General features: G+C 36.4%; 1 protein-coding gene across 5 annotated transcripts in view; it reads left to right on the top strand.

Moving 5' to 3' along the window:
* Window positions 1–23,727, top strand: part of SCN3A (sodium voltage-gated channel alpha subunit 3) — a 117,696-nt gene that overhangs the window by 86,792 nt on the left and 7,177 nt on the right. For all 5 annotated transcript variants that reach the window (XM_070070740.1, XM_051848557.2, XM_051848559.2 and 2 more), the window contains 8 exons: window positions 1,875–1,995; window positions 3,255–3,409; window positions 4,148–4,321; window positions 15,766–15,888; window positions 18,768–19,040; window positions 19,792–19,845; window positions 20,671–20,808; window positions 21,822–21,926. In XM_070070740.1, the coding sequence (XP_069926841.1) occupies window positions 1,875–1,995; window positions 3,255–3,409; window positions 4,148–4,321; window positions 15,766–15,888; window positions 18,768–19,040; window positions 19,792–19,845; window positions 20,671–20,808; window positions 21,822–21,926 (1,143 nt within the window). The remainder of the gene's footprint in view (window positions 1–1,874; window positions 1,996–3,254; window positions 3,410–4,147; window positions 4,322–15,765; window positions 15,889–18,767; window positions 19,041–19,791; window positions 19,846–20,670; window positions 20,809–21,821; window positions 21,927–23,727) is intronic.

Here is a 23,727-nt window from a genome sequence, read left to right on the forward strand (position 1 = left end):
GCTGTAAACAGCACGGGTCCCAGTTAATTAATCTGAGAGGCAGAGAGAGGGACACATAGAGGGAGTTATCATTCATTGATTCCCTCGTCAAATGCCCGGTGCAGCTGGGAAGCGGGAGATGAGAGCTCAGTCCAGGTCTTCCACATGGGTGGCAGGAACCCGATTACTTCAGCCAGTATTACTGCCTCCCAGGGTCTGCATAAGGAGAAAGATGGAGGCAGGAGCCAGTACTGGGAATAGAACCCAGATACTCCCATGTGGAATCATGCATATTAACCAATTGGCTGAATGCTCACTCCCACTATTTTCAGAACCTGCTACAGTTCTTCATAGCAAAGCTTTCCTGGCCTTTCTTGAAAGAATAAAGATTTCATGGTTATCAGAAGCAGAAAACTCTTCATGAACAAAATACATCTGTACTCTCCTCCTCTTCAAAATATAGAAGAATGTAATGATAAAAGATCTTGTACCATAATGATCCTAAGGACCATCATCCAAAAATGGTGGCTAGTTTCTCTCTTTTGTAAGCTCCAGTCTAGGACGTACTATATCACAGAATTATATTTTGACTTGGAGTCATTTCATAGCATATATACTTGAACATGGTGAATGCCCCCTTCCAAGAAATACATAGAAAGTACAATTTGGCTACCACTCTTGACTAAATCCACAATCTAAAATATTAAATTAGATTTGTATTACTACTTATGTAAATTAGGAATCTTGAGTCAGTTTCCCTAAGTGTGATCTGCATTTACAGAATTGTTGTCTTTTCTTTTAATAACACATTAACTCTTTCAGAAGGCTAGGGCAGAGTGACCCTAAGAGTTAGCTATTAAAGTTAACGGGGACTCTGAAACCAATAACATGTCCATGTGCTGTTCTTTCATCTTAAAAGCTTTACATTATCGAAGTTGTGCTGTATGTTTTGTCATCACATCAGTTTCATACACATTGAACATTCATAATCTCTTTCCAAGTAATTGCACAGAACTTATTAGATATTTATTCTTGTAACATGAAAGTAGCTCTGCTAGCCATATGGCATGTCACAGTGATTGATTTAAAGGAAAAGTCCCCGCCTGATCACATGTTGAACTTAGAATGTGCTCCTAATGAAAGTCTATTCAGGTTCTGGAGAATGCCATTTGTGAAGAAATTTCCATTTCATTTAGAATTCTTTGGCAAGTATTGAATTCATTTATGCAGTTCAAGAGAGAGAGAGAGAGAGAGAGGGATAGAGATGAGAGAGAGAGAGAAAGATGAGAGATCCATCATTTTTCCCAGTAAAGTCAGGAGAAAGTTATATAAGCCAGAGAAAAATATAGCTCAAAGTTGAAATATAATGACTGTGACTAATGTTAATTTGCTGCTCTTCCTTTCTAAAATTACAGAAACATGGACAGTACTTAGAAACAACTGGTAATGTTCTTTGCCCTCTGAAAATTTCCATCTGGAAAAGAGGAAATGACTATTTTATTCAATGCATTTTAATTGATATAATCATTAGGAGGTGTCAGCATACCAAACTTTTACCAAACTATTTTTGGTTTGGCCTGCATCATAATGTGTTTGATTATTTTTCCTATGGCATTCATATACAAATGGAGATCACAACACAAGCTAATCAGTATAATCTGTCCTTTCCAAGTTAGCCATGTCAAATGCTGTCTAACCTTTTTTATCTGAGTAGTTGTCATTTTGTTTTGAATAGCAGAACTTTAATTATGTTAAATTACTAGTACATAATTATCAACAATATCAATGGAATCAAATGTTATCACTACCAGTTTTTCACAGTCTAAGAGGATGTTTCCAATTAGTTGAACAAAAGGGGTGAAAATCATATCTTTTAAATGGGATTCTGTTCCTAGAAATTAAATGCAACCAGCTCATCTGAAGGAAGCACAGTTGATGTTGCTCCACCCCGGGAAGGTGAACAAGCTGAAATTGAACCTGAGGAAGACCTTAAACCAGAGGCTTGTTTTACTGAAGGTAAACAAAATCAAATATGATTCAACACAATCACTCCTGTTTTTCACGGCTGAATAGACAAGGGTGTTTCAGAAAATTCATGGAAAATGGAATAAAAAGATGTTTATTTTGGTGCAAAAATTTGAAATCTATGCAGTTTTTTTCGTAGTATACATTTTCCACAAATATTTGAAGTACCTTCACTACTCATTTGAAGAAAATAGTTAAAAGAAATGGTAAAGGAATATTTACATTGTTTTCTGCTTTTCTTCCAAAGAATTTATTTATATTTCTGGATTATGTTATAACAATGACTATGGCTGGCCAAATAGGATGATGTGAAATGTCTTTTTCTCTCACCCTCCAGAATCCCAGAAAGCTGTTCTTACAGGATTACAGATTGCAGATTACAGATTCAGGAATGTTATGCCTTTGATAACTCAATCTCTGCATTGTCAGTGGTGTGCTGATTTACAGATGCTTCAGTCATTATATCCCAGCCCATGCCATCACTCTGAGCTGTGGTCAGAGCTATTGTGAGACCTAGCTGCATTGGAGAGCCCAGGCTGGCAGGGAACACCTTAGTTGTTTTCACAGCACAGTGTTTGGCACACAAATCAAGAAAGAAAGATTTATTGATTCAGTATGATTGGATTTGAACTGATGAGTAGTAGTTCAGAGAGTGAGAGCAGAAGAATACATGGACATTAGAAATACCATGAAGGCTGGGGGTAGAGGGGAAAAAGAAATGAGATAATGACCGATGGGTCATATGGGTAAGAAGAGAATCAAGACTGAAAATGAATTAGCTTGGAAAAGCTGATAGTGGCTAATACCTGAGAAGACAACAGGATTTTCTGTGCATGAAAAGAACATGATAAAACAATCAAGGATAATATAAAAATATGAATCGACAATTTGGACCAGGTACTTTCTTCTCAACTTGAAAGATGCACCTGGACCCTACTTCTGTCAGTGTTTTTGAGACAAAGAGATCCTGACTGGTATCAAAGAATGAAAACATTTTTACTCAAGTAAATATGATTAAAATAAAAGTAGTTCCTTGAATTCTAAGTAGTTTTCTGAATATATAAGTCTGAGAAGTATCCACTATACAGGATGAATACTGAAGATAACTACCGAATGAAGTACCCAGCTAGCTTATAAAATGATGAACCAAGACTGGAGACAAGAGGGGGCAAGAAAGTTTATCTTTTATTCCTCTTGTTTAAGATTAAAATACATCTTTCTAAGGGATAATCTTTAATGTTGTCTTTCAGGATGTATTAAAAAGTTTCCATTCTGTCAAGTAAGTACAGAAGAAGGGAAGGGGAAGATCTGGTGGAATCTTCGGAAAACTTGCTACAGTATTGTTGAACACAACTGGTTTGAGACTTTCATTGTCTTCATGATCCTTCTCAGCAGTGGTGCTTTGGTGAGTGAAATGCATATTAGCAAGAATCAGTTTCTAGTTGAACAGCTCAGTCTCCAAAAACTCCCAGAAGCATACACTAAGTTTAGAAAACAAAACAGGAGGTATATCTGTGCCTTGCAGAGCATGGCACCCAGGAATTAACTTTGCAGAATCTGGTACAAAATAAATCAAGACCATGAAACAGACAGATGGAATTTCTCATTTGGTGTTTATTTAACAGATGTTTTCCTCACTGAGACAACCAGAGACATTTTGTAACTATGTTACCTTCCCTGTCAAACATTATCCAGTTTTCCCTAATAATCACATTAACATTTATAGACTGAAAGTGCATTTTGTTTTCTTCATGTATAATCAACTTATTTTTTTCAAAATAAGCCAGATCATTCAGGAAATCATACAAAGTAATAATGGAATAAGCCAACTCTCCCTCATTCACAGAACATTTAGTTATTTTCTCAGTTTATAATACATCATTAAAACCATGTCTTTGCAGCAGTAATTGAGACAGAGACTTAAAAGTGAGAACTAAGGAAGACAGAATTTACTGAATGAATAAAGACACATTTCCCTGTCATCATGTTCCCAGTTTGTTTTGGTCTAGATACCTCCTGATGTTTGATACTTAGAAGATATTAGCTAATACTTACCAAGTCATTTACTTCTTATACTAAGCTATCTTTTCAAATATTTATGGGAGGCAAACCATTCCAGTAAAATAATCTATTCTTGATACAGGCTTTTGAAGATATATATATTGAACAGCGAAAGACTATCAAAACCATGCTAGAATATGCTGACAAGGTCTTTACTTACATATTCATTTTGGAAATGCTTCTCAAATGGGTAGCTTATGGATTTCAAACCTATTTCACTAATGCCTGGTGCTGGCTGGATTTCTTGATCGTTGATGTAAGTATCTTGAATGAATCTTAAGAAACTGTTTTTGAAAGAGGTAAACTTGACCCTTCATATATTTTCTGTGATTAAAACCTTGACTTTGAAACATAGCTTTATTAATGCTGACACAATTACACAGTTATTTTAACACACACACACACAATAAAAGTGGACATTTGGCTTAGAAGTTAAGACAATGCTTGGTGGGGAAGCATCATTGTGATGGAACCAGTTTAAGCTGCTGCCTGCGGTGCTGGAATCCCATATGGGTGCCAATTCAAGCCCTGACTGCTCCCCTTCTGATCCAGCTCCTTGCTGGTGCAACTGGGAAAGAAGACAGAAGATAGCCCAGGTCTTTGGGCCCCTGCACCAACATGGGAGACCCGGAGTACTCTCCTGGATCCTGACTTTGGCCTGGCCCAACCATTGTGGCCATTTAGGGAATGAACCAGCAGATGGGGGATTTCTCTGAGTATATCTCACTCTCTCTGTAATTCTACCTTTCAAATAAATAAATCTTAAAAAAAATAAAAAAGACACCACTTGGGATGCCCATATCCTCCATCACAGGTTTGAATCCTGGCTCTATTTCTGATTCCAGATCCCTGCTAATGTGCATCCTGAATCATACCAGGTGACTGCTGAAGTACTTGCATCCCTGCCACATAGAACACCCAGGCTGAGTTCCAGGTTCCAGGCTTTGGCCTAGCACAGCCCTAGCTATTTCAGGTATTTAGAGAGTGAACCAGTGATGGAAGATTCCTCTCTCCATCTCTCTGCCCTTCAAATAAATAAAAACAACTAAATAAAAACTTGAATAAAAAATTGAAAACGAAAAACCACAATAAATACAATGAGGAAAAGCTTACAACCAGTGTCGAGGATGTCCTAAAATTGTGGACATAGCTATATTATAGGCAGACAGCTCTTCTGAAAACTGAGGACCTTGAAGTAAGGAGTAGCTGAACAACTTGGTGATTGGCAGGCCTCAGCACTAGTTAATGGGCAGTTTCATTAAAGGAAATCCTCAGGAGCAAAAAATCAGACAAAATTGAGACTAGAAATTATGAGAATTGTACTCGAAGCCCTTGTAGAATGCAGATGACTAAATAATGTTAAATTAACTTAATGGCAGTATTCATTATCCACATACCCATGGAGACAAAAAATGCATGTTAAATCATAGTTAGACATTTCAGTAGCTAATCAGATATTTACCATGTAAAGATTTAGGTGTAGGTCTCTGATTAGTTGAGTTGAGTGGTCCTAGGAACATTACCATTTATGGAATCTATCTGGTTTGTGCCCTACTTTTTAAATTACAAGTGACGGAGAAGTGTTAGTGCCGAATGACAGTGAACTGGTTCTTTGTAGTCTGTTATAGTCTATTGCACAAGGCTTCACAGCCTACCAACAAAACAAGGTGCTTTAGGCACTATCTCTAGCTGTTTCCTAGCAATCATAAAGCACTTTATTTTTAGCTCTAACATTTGCCAATATGAATCAATGGTTGTTCTATATCTGCAATCATTCTTTTTATCATTTTGACCAGCCTGAATCTGTCTGAATTCTACTCCCTTTCTTCCTTCCTGCAAGTATTTATAATTAGATAACCAAAATGTGTTTAACCCTTTGGGTTGATTTGAAATCTGCTGCCAAGTTGCTTTTAATAGATCAGAAATGACTTCCAGTTTCCATGACTGGCCTTTCATGAATAATAGAGAGAATTCTCAATTTTATCCTAAAACACTAACCACAAAAGGAAGTTCAATATGCTCATATTCTGCAGCTGGAATGTCTCATAAGGAATATCTAGACTGTATGCTAGACATGAGGAAATGGAAGCCTCAGTTTAAATAATTGTCCTGGGATAGTGCAACTACTTAATAATAACACTGACACTAGTGCTCAAACTTCCTGATTCTAAGTTCAGTACTACTGCACCCCTCCACAGATCTGCTGCTTAAATGATCCATTGTAAATGCATTAGGAATATTGGACAAATATATCAGGGTCTACAAAGAATTCATAAAAATACATATTATGAAAAAGAACTTATATGTAGATTTAAAAATTTATACCAAAAACAAGCTTATTTTTAAATTTCATTTTTCTGTGATTTTTTTAAAGTTTCACCACCCCCCCACACACAGACATAGAGATGGAGACTCCAGAAAGTTCATGGATGAAAAATGCATATCTTGAAAAAAATTATGCATGGATTTAACAACTTTGTGTATTAAAATAAAATTATCTTTTTGAAATATTATTTATTTATTTGAAAAGCAAAGAGAAAAGAGAGAGTTATCTTCATCTGCTGATTCACTCCCCAAATGTCCACAGTAGCCAAAGTTAGGTCAGGCTGATGTCAGGCACCTGGAACCCCTTTCAGGAATCCAAGCATTTAAGCTATCTGCTGCTGCTTGCCCAGGCACATCAGGAGGAAGCTGCATCAGAAGCAGAGCAGCCGGAGTTTGAACTGGCACTTCAGTATGCATCGCCAGCTATCCAAGCAGCAATTGAACCCGCTGCACCACAATGCTAGCTCCAATAAATTTGTCTTCTATTTTTATTTTCCTACACACTTTTTGAGGTGCAATCAAATATACATATTTGACTGTATTTGTGTGTGTGTGTGTGTGTGGCTTTTGGATACAGCATTTATAATCTCCATTTTTTATTTAAATGATGAAACACTAACTATATTCAAAAATCCCCTCTGGTTGAAAAAATTTTCATCATGTATAAAGATCATTTGAAAATGTGATAGATATTCCCAAATTTGCATATATTAAATCCATGAAGTTGTATTACGTAAACAAAATAAAAAAATCAAAAATGTGATAGAACTTCTCCAGATGTTGACTTATATTTACTACATTGCAAATGTATTTTAATATACTTTCCCACATAGAAAATATGATTATAATGCAAAAATCTCTTAAGATTAAAGGGATTATATCATGTTTGTATCCTTAGACACCTAACATAACATGTGAGTATCTATTGAATAATGTTTAAATGAATGAATGAAAGACTGGTGTCTCAAAAGTTATTTCCCACTGAATGAACCAAAATCAGCAGATTGGACCTGTTTAAGCCATCTATGTCTATGTAAGTTATTTTATCTTAAATGAGTCGACTTTCTTTTTTCAAAGCAAGAGGTAAACACATAAATTAATATAACTCTAGAAACAACTTGTTCTCAGACCACTGAATCCACCAAGCCAAATAAACAAAAAGTTAAAGCAATTTTTGAAAGTACAAGTAAACATACTTTGAAGGACCTCAGACCCATAGGGTGTGTTTCTGTAACAAAACTAAATAGACTCAGAAATCTAAAAAATAGAAAATAACATTGCTTTGAAATGTAACTTTAAAAATAGATCTTGAGATATATATATCTGTAAAAAAATGTAATTTCTTCAATTTCCTATCTAAAATCAAAGCTATATTACAGTGAGCTAACTTTCTAATCTCCTAAAATTAATCACTGATTCATTTAAGGGCTGTATGCTATTGCAGATAAAGGAGATATGTACAGGCAAAGCAAGCCCTTTATCGGCTAAAATAAGATACAGGCAAAAAGTGATGACAGCTATGAAATCATAGAAGATAATAGGATAGAAAATGGCTTCAGGTGGGGAATAGGAGAGTGTGTACACTAATGTTCTGGAAAGTGTCTCAGGGTGAATGAAATGAGGAGACTGTCACTCAGAAATATGAAGGAACAGAGAACAGTCTGGAAGCCTTGGAGTAGAAATGAGTGGAGGAGATTCAAGAAGCAGCAATAAAACTGGTGTGCTTGTGTGGGGTGAAACACAACTGAGAGTGATTCAAATTGAGTTCAGAAGGGTACCTACCTTTCTCTGAAGGGAGGAGAGAACTTCCACTTTGACTATGGCCTTGTCTAAATAAGATCGAAGTTTGTGAACTCAAGAGGCTTCCACAGCCTTGGCAGCTCATGACAAAAGCCTTATTACTGACGTCATAAATAAGAGTATCAGTTGTTAAATCAACAACAGGAGTTACTGTGAACTTAATTCCCATGTAGGATCTTTGTCCTTAATGTGTTGTAATATGTGAATTAACAGTAAAACTACTACTCAAAAAGTACTCTGTACTTTGTGTGTCTGTGTGGGTGCAGTCTGTTGAAATCTTTACTTAGTATATACTAAGTTGACCTTCTGTATATAAAGATAATTGAAAATGAATCTATGAAGAATGGGATGGAAGAGGGAGTGGGAGATGGAATGGTTGCGGGTGGGAGGGAGGTTATAGGGGGAAAAGCTGCTATAATCCAAAAGTTGGACTTTGGAAATTTATATTTATTAAATAAAAGTAGAAAATAAAAGAAGGGTACCTAGGCCATGGCAAGAAGTTCTTATCTTATTGTAAGGAATTGTGTATTGCATATACTAGGTAATTTATTACACATGAATCATTATTACAATGGGAAGCTCTTGGGGCAGGATAAGCAGGGATCTGGTCTACTATTTTAACATGAGCTAATGGAAAAAGGAAGACAAAAGAACAGAAGCAGGGAGACTAATTAGAAAGTTGTTTTAATAATCCAGGCAAGAGACATTCTGTTTTAGACTAACTTAAAAAGACTTACTGATAGATTCGATGCATGGCTAGAGGAGAAGGGAGGATTCCACAAGTTAATATTATTTCACCTTGAACAAATAGTATAAGGTGGAAATATTGACTGGGGTGGGAGATATTAGATAACAGGTTTGGCAAGGTAGGCAGAGGGTGGGTGCAAGAAAGATGCAGTAGGTTTGAGATTCCTGTTACACAATCAAGAGGAAATGTTTACTTCTATAGAAGACTAAAGCTCAGGAGAGGGAAAAAGGCCTAAAGTAGGAATGTGGGACCATTAAGATATAGATAGCATTTGAAGCTATGAACATGTTTTAACTCATCTAGACAGAGAATACAGATTAACAAAGGAGTCCAGAACATAACTGTGGGTACGTTTTAACATTTGGATGTTGGACAATGGAGAGGGAGTCAGTGAATTTGACTAACAAGTGGTAGTTGTTTTTTTTTTTCTTTTCAACAGGCAGAGTGGACACTGAGAGAGAGACAGAGAGAAAGGTCTTTCTTTGCCGTTGGTTCACCCTCTAATTGCTGCCGCGGCTGGCACACCGTGCTGATCTGAAGGCAGGAGCCAGGTGCTTCTCCTGGTCTCCCATGGGGTGCAGGGCCCAAGCACTTGGGCCATCTTCCACTGCACTCCCAGGCCATAGCAGAGAGCTGGCCTGGAAGAGGGGCAACCGGGACAGAATCCTGCGCCCCGACCAGGACTAGAACCTGGTGTGCTGGCGCCGCTAGGTGGAGGATTAGCCTATTGAGCCGCAGCGCTGGTCCACAAGTGGTAGTTAAAAGGAAACAATACACATGGCATTAAGGAAGTCCAGAGAAGATAGTTATTTCTTTACAAATGAGGAATGACCAATTTTGTTCAAGATCGCAGGGTCAAGTGACAAGCAAAGTAAAATGGAAGTCATGGGTGTTGTGGATGAGAGATGTCTAATGGAAGTGATGGGAACAAGTATTGTTGGGAAAGACTGAGGAGAACAGGGAGATGAAGAAATAGAGACAGCAGGTGTTAACAACTGTTGTTCAAATCGTAGAGAACAACTTAACCCATGCCTCCATCTACCAGAACATTAAACTAGATGGATCACTTTATCTGATTCTATGTAATTCTTTTCTTCTTATCTGAAGGTTAAAAAGATATTATCTTCATATAAAAAACAAAATGTACTATACTACTGTTGTGTATGTGTAAAAACTGTGCTGTAGATGCTGCTATAGATATACATAATCTATAAATATTTATTAAAATTATTTGAAAAAAAGCATGATACCTTATAAGTCCTTATAGATTCTTGCAAAAATTTCATCTCTGAGAAATAATTCACTTTGTCTGATTTTTGGAAGAACTGAATTCATTTTTAGTATTATTAATTTCCTAATAAGAAAAAATTTCTCAAACTGTGTTTACAAAAATTATTCTGATTATTTACTTAACCGTAAATTTCCATGTAACATTCTTCTACATGGAGACTTTTAGTTTCTAATTCTCTATACCATCATTATCATTCCCCTTTTATAGTATATTTGTTCCTAAATTTCCTATTCAGTCTTATGGTGAAATCTGTGCAGCCAAGTTAATGTCATCTTCAGCCTCTCTCTTACATTCCTTATAACCAGTCAGCAAATTCTCCTCTATGTTGCCAAGTAATAAATGAGTTGGCGGTCTGATTTCTTCCTCTTCAACACCACATCAACACCACTGTGAGCACCAAGCAGTAACCTCCAGTCATGGCCTCATCAAATACCACCTTTCAAAGATCCAGATGACCCTTTTTTTTTTTTTTTTTTTTTTTTGTTAAGGCCTTCCAGTGGTACATAACTCATCAGCCAGCATTCTAAATGGTGACAGGAAGCACAGATAAGGGTTATCATTTCCAGTACTAACTACAGCTATCCTTTATCAAGCCATGGATTGTTCTAGGACTTTGATGTGTCTTAATTCATTTAATCACTATTATAAACTGTGAGGCATGTACTATTATTATCCCAATGTTTTATATGAAGAAATTGAGGCACAGAATAGTTACTTAGCTGTCAAGTAACAATACAACACACATTCATTATATAAATATGGAGGAAATTATATCTTTAAAAAATAATTAAAACTGAAGATATATTCCTATGGAACCCATGGCTTCCAAGGGCCAAATAGTAGTTCCCAATAAAGCACTCACCAAATTTCACTTATTAATTCCCCTGAGATGAATGCTTAGATCTTTTTCTTATACAAACAATACCACAATGATCAAGATGTTTTCTTTTATAGATTGTAGGCATTATGAATTTTTAAATTATATACAAAATCAAGGACCAATTGATAAACTGTGAGGGCCTATGATAGAAAGCATGTCTAAGGCAAAGAGCAGAGAGTTACAAAATCCCCTTCTAAAAATATGAACCTCATTTCTGACTGATTTTGCCTGGGAACCACTCATTATTTCTCCTAGCTACTGGCAACCTTTACTCCATTACTCTCATGCACCTCATGCATCCAAGTTCCTCCATCTCAACTATCCCAGACTCCAGTCTTCACTCTCTCCAGTCTTCACATCTGCCATGGCAACTTTGCTCACGTCTTTTCTAGGTGCTACGTAGTGTGTGTGACATAAGGCCCCTCTCAGGTAAAGTAGGGAGTTGTGTATCTAGAAATCTAAATTTCCAAACACTGTTAATACAAAAGCTATTTAAACATTTTGGTACTATTAGTGGGAAAACCTCAATTGCACAATATTTTGATGAGGCTTTTGCGGTCTGACTGAAAATCCAACCACATATGGGTTGATGTTTCAATGTTCTGCCCTTTGAAGCTGGTGTAGATTTTACTCTTTCAAGTAAAATCTAATCTGTGAATATGTATTTATTCTGCTCTCCTGCAGAGCTGGAGAAGGGTGAGTGAAGGAACTCAAGAGTGCCCAGGTTTCCTGTGTACAGAATTTCCATTCTTGTTACAGTCCTACCCACTACCCTGTGTTTTCAAGGTACTTGGTGCCTCTAAGCCCAGAGCCTTTCAAGCATTCAGTGAAATCATCTGACTTGCTCTGTACACACTTGGTTTCTGCTGCTTTTTCTCTGTGCGAAAGCAATTATTCCTGGGCTTTCTATGGTCCAGAATTTTTAAAAACTCATCTCCTTTTTGTCTATTTTCCCATTTACTCTTCCTGTATTCCTTTGCATTCCTTCTAATAGAATTTCAGTAGGTAGCATAAAAAATACATTGTTCAATTCAAGCAGAATAAAATGAAAGTTTGGAAAAATTAGTATGTTCTATTTGGTTAATGATCTTTTACCTACTGATTTGTGAGAGCTGTTTCTATATTAAGGAAATATAATGTTTTGTCACATGGGATATAAATATTTTTTCTATTTGGCTTTTGGGCTTTTTTGGCATATAGAAGATTGATGTCCCCAAATCTATCAGTTTTTGTCTCCATTCTTGGTTTTCTCATGCCTATGAAGACCTTCCCACGTCAAGGTTATCAAAAACAATACTTGAAGTGAGCATTTAGTCTGACAGTTAAAACGCCTGCCTCCCACATTACAGTGCAGGGTTCAACTCCCAGATCTGGTTCCTGACTCCAGCTACATGCTAATGTAGATTCTGGGATACATCAAGTGACGGTACAAATAATAGGTTCCCTGCCACTCATTTAGGAGATCTGAGATGAGTTCCTGGATCCTGACTTCAGCCCCAGCCCAGTCTTGGCTCTTGTAAGCATTTGGGGGGTTAGCCAACAGGTGGGAGATCTGTCTTGTCTGTCTGTATTTCTGTCTGCCTCTCAATTATATATATATATATATATATAGCCTATTATACCACAGCCTCAGCCCCAATTATGTAAGCTTTTAGATTGAAATATATCTTCAGAATATATGGAGGTGATAAATGATTTTTATCTTCTAACAATTAACTTTGAACTGAAAATTATCTTCTGCCAATTTTAAGGGAAGGTACCTCCCACTGCTTACTGCAGTAACCAGTCACAGAAAGTCCAGGGTTTTCAGAACCGTCGGCCACCTACTGCATTATTCTTTGCTTCCTAATCTCAGCTGCTGTAGAGATGTGGAAAGGTGTGGATAACAAGTAAACCACCATGGAAACCTCTAGCATATACATCTTCATATAGTTGCTATACAGTGTGGTGTGGTTACCCACATTCATGTCAATTCACACTAAATATTGAGTTTGGGGAAATGAGTATCTGTTAATACTTTGCACATTTTAGCAGGAGTATCTTCTTTGTTTAGCATGAAGGAGGTGAGGATTACACTGTCCTTTTAAATTTTATTCTATTTATTTGAAAGGCAGAAGTACCAAGAGAGAAGGAGATTCATAGAGAACTTCCATTCACTGGTTCACTCCCCAAATGGTTGCAATGGTTGGAGCTGGGCCAGGCTGAAGCCAGGAGACAGGAGCTTCATCCAGGTCTCCCACAAGGGTGCAGGGGCCCCAGGACTTGGACCGTCTTCTGTGCTTTCTCAAGCACGTTAGCAAGGAGTTGGATCAGAAGCAAAGCATCTGGGACTTGAACCAGCACCCATATGGGATGCCAGTGTTGCAGGTGGCAGCTTAACCAATTATGCCACAACACCGGCCCAAAATTGGGCACAAATTCGCCCAAGGTGAAAGCACTACTCTTGAAAACAGAAGACTTAGATTCCAATGTTATGTTTGTCTGTTGCTGCCTTTTCTTGGAGTAATTACTGGGCTATTTAAGATACACACAGAATGAAAATGATCTTTGTAAATTGTAAAGCACCTACTAATACAGGAAATTAGCTTCAAACTATAAATATATTGATGAAAACAATATACAGTTAATATTCTCAAAATTCTAAAAATCTATAGTTTCCTAAAAAAATATTCTGCAGTTCCCTATTCAAGGCCTTCAGGAATTCCAACGTGAGGCAGTTTTGTTGGAACTTCAAGGAACTCTGAGATATATGCAGTCAAGGACTATGTTGGTAGGTTTCTTTGATCCTCAATGTCATGGCTGCAGCACGGGCACTTTGGTCTATGCACCACGAAGTCCATCAGTAGAGGTGCAGATTCGCTGATGCCCAACCTTTCTAGCAGTCGTCAGTTTCAGCCCTGTGTAAGATGGTTTTATGCAATGGGGCCTCCCAGCCTTTCAATCCATGACTTCTATCCTTCCAGCACTGGTTCTGGGTGTTACCTTTCTTTTCCTTTCAAAGCATGAGTTTCCTTACATAAGAGTCTTGAGAAATCTCATGCACTTCCCTTTGAAAGCCTACGTGTCTAATAAAGGATTTCGGTGGGAGAAGGGAAGTCTTCAGAGAGTCAGCCCAGAAACATTAAGAAACTCATAATGCCTCGTGGAACAAAGAAGCCCAGATGATGGAAGACTGTATGTTCTCTAACAACCTTTCTAATCTTTTCAGTCTTCTATAGCAGCAAAGCCAAGACAGAAATGAATAGCTCAATAAATTATCCTGCCACTAATCAAGTTTTAACACTCAAGTCATTTATTATTTGATTCAGTTCTGTGAGATGTAGCCTAAATTAAACAATGAGGGTACAGTGCTCCATTTGCCTTTAAAACCTTCTAGTTTTGATGTCGCCTTTAAAATCTTGTGTTTTTGGGAAGATCATGGATTTCATCTTACTTTACAAGATTGTTTGGAGGGTTCACTGAGAACAGATCCTTTTTCATTAGCCTCTTTCACACACACACACAAATTAAGCCATAAGGCCCATAAACCATCCAGTAGGTATAATGAATAAATCTTATCCCATGCATAAAGGAAATCACTAGTTAAATATATTCCATACAAGAACTGACTAAGTGGTCATTCAAATCATTTTTGTGTTCTATAGTTCACATGAAGTAAAAAATTTTATAATGCATGCAAAGGTTATGATATTGCTTTTTATGGTCAGATCATTTGAGTTCAAGTCTCCAACTCCATCTTTATCAGCAGCTCTCTTTCTTGTCTCCTTTCTCTCTCTCTCTCCCTCTCTGTCTCTCTCTCTTTCCCTCCCCCACTCCATCTCTCACTCTGTGTGTGTGTGTGTGTGTGTGTATGTGAAAGACACTCAACTTCCTCATCAATAAAAAGACAATAATAATATCTGCTTCTTGGGACGTATACATATTGGATGTTATTATATTGAAAGAAAATTAAAGCAAATGATATATGTCCAATGGAGGAAAAAGAGCTGTATTCTTTCACTTTTCATGTATTTCAGTAAAATTTATCATAAGTATAAATATCAGAAAGGTATATGATCCCTGTAAATGAAAGGTACAGTATTATAAATCTTGTGTAGTATGAAGAAAAGTTTTTCAGGTAAAATTTTCCCTTTATCTATTGTATCCAATGCATACTGAATAGAGTATTCCCAGCCTATGTTAAGTGAAGAATGTTTCATCCCAGCCAATTAAAAAAAAAAAGAACTGTTTTGACCTGAAAGGGAAGATACCTAACCAGTATCAACTCTGTTACAAAGTAAATGCTTCCACAATGCATACCCAAGATGCTACATGAATTCAGGAGCAAAACATGATTTCTGATCAATATTATTAAACAGAGATCTAGCTTTTGAACTAAACCATATGTAGTATCCACACAGGTTGAAATGGGGTTCATGGTGTGAAATATCCAGCTGGAAGGGTTTGCAAATTTATAAAAAACAAGTAGTATTCATTCTAGTCCCACCAGTAAGAAAAGAAAATGAAGCTGGCAATGTAAAACAACCCCATTAGTTGGAAGATACATGCTGCCAAACTATTTTCAGACATTTACCATCTCCACATTAAAGAAGAGATGCCACGTCATGTCTTTAGGCAACAGCTTAGTGTACTAATGCTTTTTTTCCGCTTTTATAGGTTTCTTTGGTGAGTTTGGTAGCAAATGCTCTTGGCTATTCAGAACTTGGTGCCATAAGATCCCTGCGAACACTAAGAGCTTTAAGACCTCTAAGAGCCTTATCCCGGTTTGAAGGCATGAGGGTAAGATTAATAGATCTGCAATGATTTATGCCAAAATTGCATGCAGAGATTGTTTTAGATATAGAGGAGTGCCACACTTTTCTGTCTCAAAGAATCACAGAATTTCAGAGCAGGAATCTTGGAAATCACTAAGCCTGGTCTCCTGGAGAAGCTGAAATTTATTGAATAGGCTCTTGGAAATTGTGGCAGAGCTAAGATTAGAATTCAGGTCTTCTGTGGTACATAGATGTTTCTACATCATCCACAAAGCTGTGTGCTGCCTGGATTTTTGGTGTTCTTTTTTTTTTTTTTCCCATTGATTACACACTTTGACTACTCACATATGTCCTAGGAGGAGATTCTTCATCCTCTCTATACATAGTTTGATTCATCCAAGAGGTAGGCCTAGTAATTAAGACATGAATAAGTCACCTGCATCCCACATCAGAGAGTCTAAGTCCCACAGTTGGCTCTGATTTTTGACTCCAACTTCCCGTTAATGCAGACCCTGGGTGGTAGTGGCGATGGTCCAAACAGTTCTGTCCCTGAAACTCCCATGGGAAACCTGAGTTGAGTTTCCTGCTCCTAGTTTCAGCCAAACCCTGGCTGTCTCCGAGATTTGGAGAATGAACCAGAGGATGGGAGTGCTCTCTCTCCCTCTTTCTCTCAAATAAATAATAAAAATAAATTTATTTTTAAATTAATGTTAATGAATAAAAAAGCAAAATGATTTTGTGTGCTTTACTTTTTGAATTTCCTCAGTAATACAAATTATTGTTATCCAGGAAATCAATGTTAAATTGCAGTCTCTTAAGAAAATCTATGCATTCAAAGCAACAAAAGTGTTAGGATAATTACCTAAGTATTTGAGGCCACCCCTGGGGATTGTTTTATGGATCTCCCTTTTAAATGAGCTTTCAGAATGAGGTTCACTTTTTCCATAGCACTTAGTTTTTCCTCTCCAGCTCTCTTACTTAGTAAGTATATTATGCGTGTAAACATAAAATAACAGCTATATAGATACACACCCACTTCCCACACCCTTCTCAATAGTGTTTAGCACAAAGGCCAGCTTTGTTTAATCTGGCTTGAAAATGCACACTGATATTGAATTCCCTCTAGTCCACAGGGCTTTTTATATTAGGAGGTGGTTTGTTTGGGGCAATAAAAAAGCTTCAATCTTGACTTCAAAACTGACTCATCAGTGAGAACAAAAGCACTCACCAGACTCCAGCAGCATTGTAAGCTGAGAAAGACTTGGTCTTCACATTGTAACTGCATTTCATTGCTACTGATAAAGTTATAAGAAAAAAATCATAGAGATTGTTAAATAATTCCAGGTTTTTATCAAACCAATCTTTTCCATGACTGATGTTACTTAAGCCCTCACCAAGTTTCATGGTTTCATATTAATAGTTCATTTCTTCAGAGAGAGAGCAATTTAAAAAAAATTAAAACTTACAAATTTGTTCAAATATGAAAAACATTCTAAGTTAAGCATTTTTAATTCAGTCACATGGGAAAATTAACATAGCAGTGGTAAATTCTATAAAAGTGTCATGTCATCTTATTTCAGCATAGGATAATTTGTGGAGTCATGGAGTTTATTTTACACAAATTTAAAAAAAAACTGGCAAATATATATAATTTATAAAAGAAATAGAATTTAATAACACGGGAAATTTTTTAAAGCTGTGGAGTGCAGACTTGATGTCAGTTTAAAATTCTTTGATGTCTAAACTAATGTTTAAGGCATTTTTAAAATAAAACAGTAGTGCCACTTAATATGAATGCCTAACAAAATAATCAAATATGAAGTATATTAACTGTCAACCTCTGTAGATATTTCAAAATACATCATAATATTTTTGGAATTTATTAGGATGAAAGGTGATTGGATCTGCCCATCACAGAATTGGTCCGCCTTGTTTGGTAAAGTAGCAATTGTCCCAAAGTAAATTTTTGAGAGATTGTGGAGTAACAATAATGAGCAAATGCTCAAACTGTTTGTGTTCAAACCTCATCCTAACTCTTTTCCTGATTCAGTATGGTCTTGTTAAATTGGAATTTGCCTGTAACAAGAAAAAAGGACTTGATGAATTCCTAATCTTATTCTTCATCATCATAAAAACTTAACTTGATCTGAGGATATAGATTTAAGATACTGGTAATACTCTATTTATTTGTAAAGAGCTTGCTCACCTTTCAAGTTGCCATCCACTTGTTAACATTCTTGAAAATTAAAATGTATGGCCTGTCAGCCGGCATTATGGCTGGTTAAGCTGCCACCTGTGACAATGTCCCTTCATGACCCAGTTGCTCCATTTCCCATCCAGCTCCCTGCTAAGGTGCCTGGGAAAGCAATAGATGGTGCCCAAGTACTTGGGCTCCTGCCAGCCGTGTGGGAGACCCAGATGAAGTTCCTGGTTTTTGGATCCAGCCTGGCTGGCCCAGGCCATTGTGGCCATTTGGGGAGTAAATGAGCAGATGAAAGATTTCTCCCTGACTCTCCTTCTCTCTCTTTAACTCTCTCTTTCAAGTAAATAAATATTTAAAATATAAATTGCTGAAAGGCGATCATTTCTTCTGTTGCATTTAATGCTTTTTTTTTTCTTTTTCTTCCCCCACAATGGAAACATTTTCTGACTCCGTCTTACTGTATCAGGTTTTGTTTATTTGTTTTCACACTTGGATCTATTTTGCTTTTCTTAACTCCCATATCTTTAGATGTGTCATTGTTTTTCCTCATCAAATATATACTAGAAAATGTTAGAAGAAACAACTTAGAAGTTCATCTGGATTTTTATTTAACTCTTTCCAAGTGCATTTTAATACCAAATGAATCGATGGTTTCCATCTTAGCACTTTTTAAGCTGCCTGGTCCCCATTGCCTCCTCTAGGTGGTTGTGAATGCTCTGGTGGGAGCAATCCCCTCTATCATGAACGTGCTGCTGGTTTGCCTCATCTTCTGGCTGATCTTTAGCATCATGGGTGTGAATCTGTTTGCTGGCAAGTTCTATCACTGTGTCAACATGACAACGGGCAACAGGTTTGATGTCAAAGAAGTCAACAATTGGAGTGATTGTCAGGCTCTTGGCAATCAAGCTCGCTGGAAAAACGTGAAAGTAAATTTTGATAATGTTGGCGCTGGTTATCTTGCATTGCTTCAAGTGGTAAGTGTCTACAGTATCAGTTTTGAATTCATATTCAAAATGTTTCAAGTAAGATTATTTCCTCTGTTCTTTGAATGACTAGTGTTTGACAGTAGAAAAGTAGTTGATGATGACACCTATAGTTTAGTTTGACTTGATTGTAAAGATACTACATTTGCTTTATATTCCCCCAATAATGAGCTCTCTGTATGTTTTAATGTGGTTTTATATTTCTGTTTCCATTTTTCCTTGTTTTATTATTGAGCACTATGATCACTTTTAGTTACTATAAGTGATCATTGCTAAAGAAGCTTTAAAATAATAATGCACATTTAAATGCATCAGTTATTTGCCAGATAGTTTATTGTATGAAGATCAAAGAAGTGTGATTCTAGTCTGTGAGGAAATACAAATTTTATGGAGGTGGATTTCAAGTGTGAACACACCTATAAGTTTGAATCACAGAGTTTACCTTTTGGAATGAAAGGGACTTCAGATTGAGAAGGGATTTACATGAATTAAGTCTCATTGAATTTTAGTGTAGAAAAAAATAGAATATTTTCTAAAAGAAAGAAAATAGTTCTTGAGTTCTAAATAACAAATGTTTTATTATCTAAATTTAATTTTATTCAATTTATTTCAATATCTTAATAGAACATTTCATAACTTTATATGAAAATTATTCATTATAATGCTGTCATATTTTCATTTTATAAAAGCCACATTCTCGGATGGATATTTTATGCAAAATTCAAATTTCTGTTTCTTACAGGCCACTTTTAAAGGCTGGATGGATATTATGTATGCAGCTGTTGATTCCCGAGATGTACGTATCACTGTTACTGTTTATTTCTACTATATTTTCCATGGTGAACACTGGTGATAATTTAACTGAAAAAATTTATATATTAGGATTTACTTTAGATGAAATCAGAGCCTTTACCATTGCATACAGAGATGATCATTAAACCAGCATGCTTCAATGTAGATGATATTCTGGTTAATGTATGTCTAATATGTCACATGTATTTACATGAAAGCTTACTAACTATGTGAATCATGAGACATCAGATTGCTCCAGTTAATGAGACTGTTCACAGTGAAAAAGGTATTTAGTGGGGAATAACTTGTTTTCCCCTCCCTGGAGAGTATGGTTACCAAAGTTTGTGTGGCAGCTTCCAAGCATATCATGCTACAGAAAAGTAAACAAGTTTCAAGGAAACTGTTTAGAAAATAGAAATAAAAAGAATCTCTTAGAATGTAACAGTGTATGCTGAACTTTCCTCTTAGAAGTCAATGTTCTGCTCTTAAAATTTCTAAAAGCCATTATATCCAAAACCATATTTAAATATTGCAAAATGTATTATAAGATTAGTAGTAGGGTCAAAAAGATGTTTATATAATTATTATTTACACTAAATAATACATTCAGGTAAGCCACAATGGGAAAATAGATCCAAGAAGAATCACAATAGTTGCACACTTTCATCACACTGCGTCGCACTAGCTTGAAAAAGAATTGCTTTTGTAGGGCAATACTTCAAGGCAAGACAATTTAGCTGCATATGAAGTAATAGTACTCATCACATTATTAATCTAGTTTATTCATTGTGGTTTTAAAATGTTATTTAATATTTTCAATATGATTTAGGTTAAACTTCAGCCTGTATATGAAGAAAATCTGTATATGTATTTATACTTTGTCATCTTTATCATCTTTGGGTCATTCTTCACTCTGAATCTATTCATTGGTGTCATCATAGATAACTTCAATCAGCAGAAAAAGAAGATAAGTATTCCTCAACCTTCACCTTTCTCCATTACAAGGTTCTGTAGATGATCAAATACTCCCGACAGTCAGTCACTGTGCTTTTGTCATTTTCAGCTGGCTACACAGTCTGTTCAGCTACAGTGGTTTCCAGCCTCTAGCTAGTAGCTGCTCTTCAGGCTCATCCCCTGCAGAGCTGCTGTGGTAACTCTCTAATGCCAAAATGTGCCAGGGCTTCAGGACACCCGCTGGGTCTCCAGTGTTTGAACCTGGCTTACAGAACCTTTCAGCAGTCACCGCCACTAGTTTCCCAGCTGCATCTTGACCCATCCTCCTTCTCATATCTGTTTCCCTACACCACCTACCCACTCACTCACCATCACCACTGGCATGAGCTATGCACTCAGCTGCATGGTGATCTGCCCTTGCTGTACAAGCCTTGCGTTTGTATCTGTATAACTTTACACGTGATATTTTCTTTTCCTGGATGCTTTGCCTAACATATCCTAATCATCCTTTAATGCCAGGTTGAATGGCAACCTCCTAAGTAAAGCCTGTCTGTGAGTCTCTACATTTATTGTTGCCTCTGCAGCCCATTTTCCCTTCTGGCATATCACCATGTACTTTCTACTTGTGGCGTCAGTGTCCTTCCTCTCTAAGCAGCAAGAAACTGTGTCATACGTTAAATATATTTTCTTGCTCAAAAATGTTTGAAGAAATGTGTAGATCTGTCAAGAGTTAAGTGGGCTAAGAAAACATATTTTGTTTCACAAAAAATATATTTGGGACCCTTGAACCTCCTTACAAACACAGTATAGTCAAATTAGAATTCTTGGTTAAGCAGAGTGTTACATGCTTATAGATTTTGATGTAATATTGTCACATAAGTGGGAAAAGCAAAATAAATCTATATAAAACAGGAAATCATGCATTTAAAAATTGAGAAAAGATTAAAGGAAAGACTCAAGTTTTTTTGTAAAAGCGCTATCTTAACACATATTGGGATTGTAACCAGTTTTATACTATATCTTTACTTTGGAGGTCAAGACATCTTTATGACAGAAGAACAGAAAAAATATTACAATGCAATGAAGAAACTTGGTTCCAAGAAGCCTCAGAAACCCATACCTCGGCCAGCAGTAAGAACTTTTCATATTTAATATTCCAAAGCCATATTTTCATATGATCACACTGAGCAATGCTCTACATATGAGTTATTATGTGATTTCATGAATATCTAGTCTTACATTTTAAGTTCTTATTGTGTAGGACAGTTCACAACTGCTACACTCAATAATAATGACCAAGTTCTTTAAAAGTAGATATTGCTCTTTACTGCCAACAGAACACTGGTTCCTGCTCAGCCAAACTGAGTGTATGGTACTGTCCTGTACCTCTAAGTAGGTAAAGATTTCCAGCCTCCCCAACCTTCTCAAGCTTGTGCTCCATAGCCTTCTCTATATTCTCTATTTTCACCACTCTCAAGACTAGAATATACTCCTAGACTGTTTAGAATGGAAATGAGTGTCACAAAAATTGTTTACTATTTCACCAAATACATGAAAAATACAAAATCTCGTTCAGAATGCTTAATCAGTGGGGATTCAAAATAGTAGAATGGCACACTAGAGCTTGCTTATATTCACAAAGCTGCACACTTAACTCACCCATTGTCTAAGATAAGTGAAGCATAGGTGACATGCCCAGAGAAGCCTCATGCCCTGGGTCATAAACCCTATAATTGCCAGAACTGGGTCTTGATAAGTCTTATGAATCCTTTAAAGGACTTCCCTTTGCCATCCCTTTAAGTGTAGTTGGAGTTGCGAGTTGGAGGGGAAGGAAAGGAGTAGGGTGCTATGCACAGAAGACAATGAATCTGCTTCCCTGAAGGTCATTTAAACATGGGAACATGGTCAGCTCATGATTGGTTTCTGGTAAGCTGTGAAATGTTATTGCATGCTTTATTTTTAAATTACTACAAATTAATTTCCCTAATAAAACAAAATTTTATAGTTACATTAACATAGGAATCTGAAAGCGTATGATTCCTGATATGGTTGTTAATAAAACAAAGGAAAAATTGTTTAAAGGTCATATATTTTTGTGGAAGCTTAAAGAAGGACAGATGAAGAGAAAGGTAAATAATTTAACAAGCAAGCACACAGACATACCTTGGAATACAAAAATGATTGATACGTTTTGAATAAATGAAATAATTATAAACCAAAGTTTCTAAAATATTTATAAATGTTATATTCATCTATCTAAAAGTCTATGTACATTAACTTATGTTGTAAATCTTCCTTATTAATTTTCATTTATATAAAAATCATCATAGTTATTAAAAGCAAACTATACATACTGTCAGCCAATTTTCTCCAATTTATGTTTATATTTTTTTCTTTCTTTTTTTTATTTAATGAATATAAATTTCCAAAGTAGGCTTATGGATTACAATGGCTTCCCCCCCATAATGTCCCTCCCACCCACAACCCTCCCCTTTCCCACACCCTCTCCCCTTCCATTCACATGAGGATTCATTTTCGATTCTCTTTATATACAGAAGATCAGTTTAGCATACATTAAGTAAAGATTTCAACAGTTTGCTCCCACACAGAAACATAAAGTGAAAAACAATAGATGATTTTTTAAATGATGATGAAATCAGATCAAACCTATTGTCGTGTTTAATCCCAGTAAGAGTCAAGTTGGGAATTGATAATTTCTTCTTCTTTTTTTTTTTTTACAGATCAGTTTAGTACACATTAAGTAAAGATTTCAACAGTTTGCTCCCACACAGAAACATAAAGTGAAATATACTGTTTGTGTACTCGTTATAGCATTAAGTCTCAATGTACAGCACACTAAGGAGAGAGATCCTACATGAGGAGTAAGTGCACAGTGACTCCTGTTGTTGACTTTACAAATTGACACTCCTGT

Source organism: Oryctolagus cuniculus, chromosome 3 (genome assembly GCF_964237555.1).
Source record: "Oryctolagus cuniculus chromosome 3, mOryCun1.1, whole genome shotgun sequence".
Lineage (NCBI taxonomy): Eukaryota > Metazoa > Chordata > Mammalia > Lagomorpha > Leporidae > Oryctolagus > Oryctolagus cuniculus.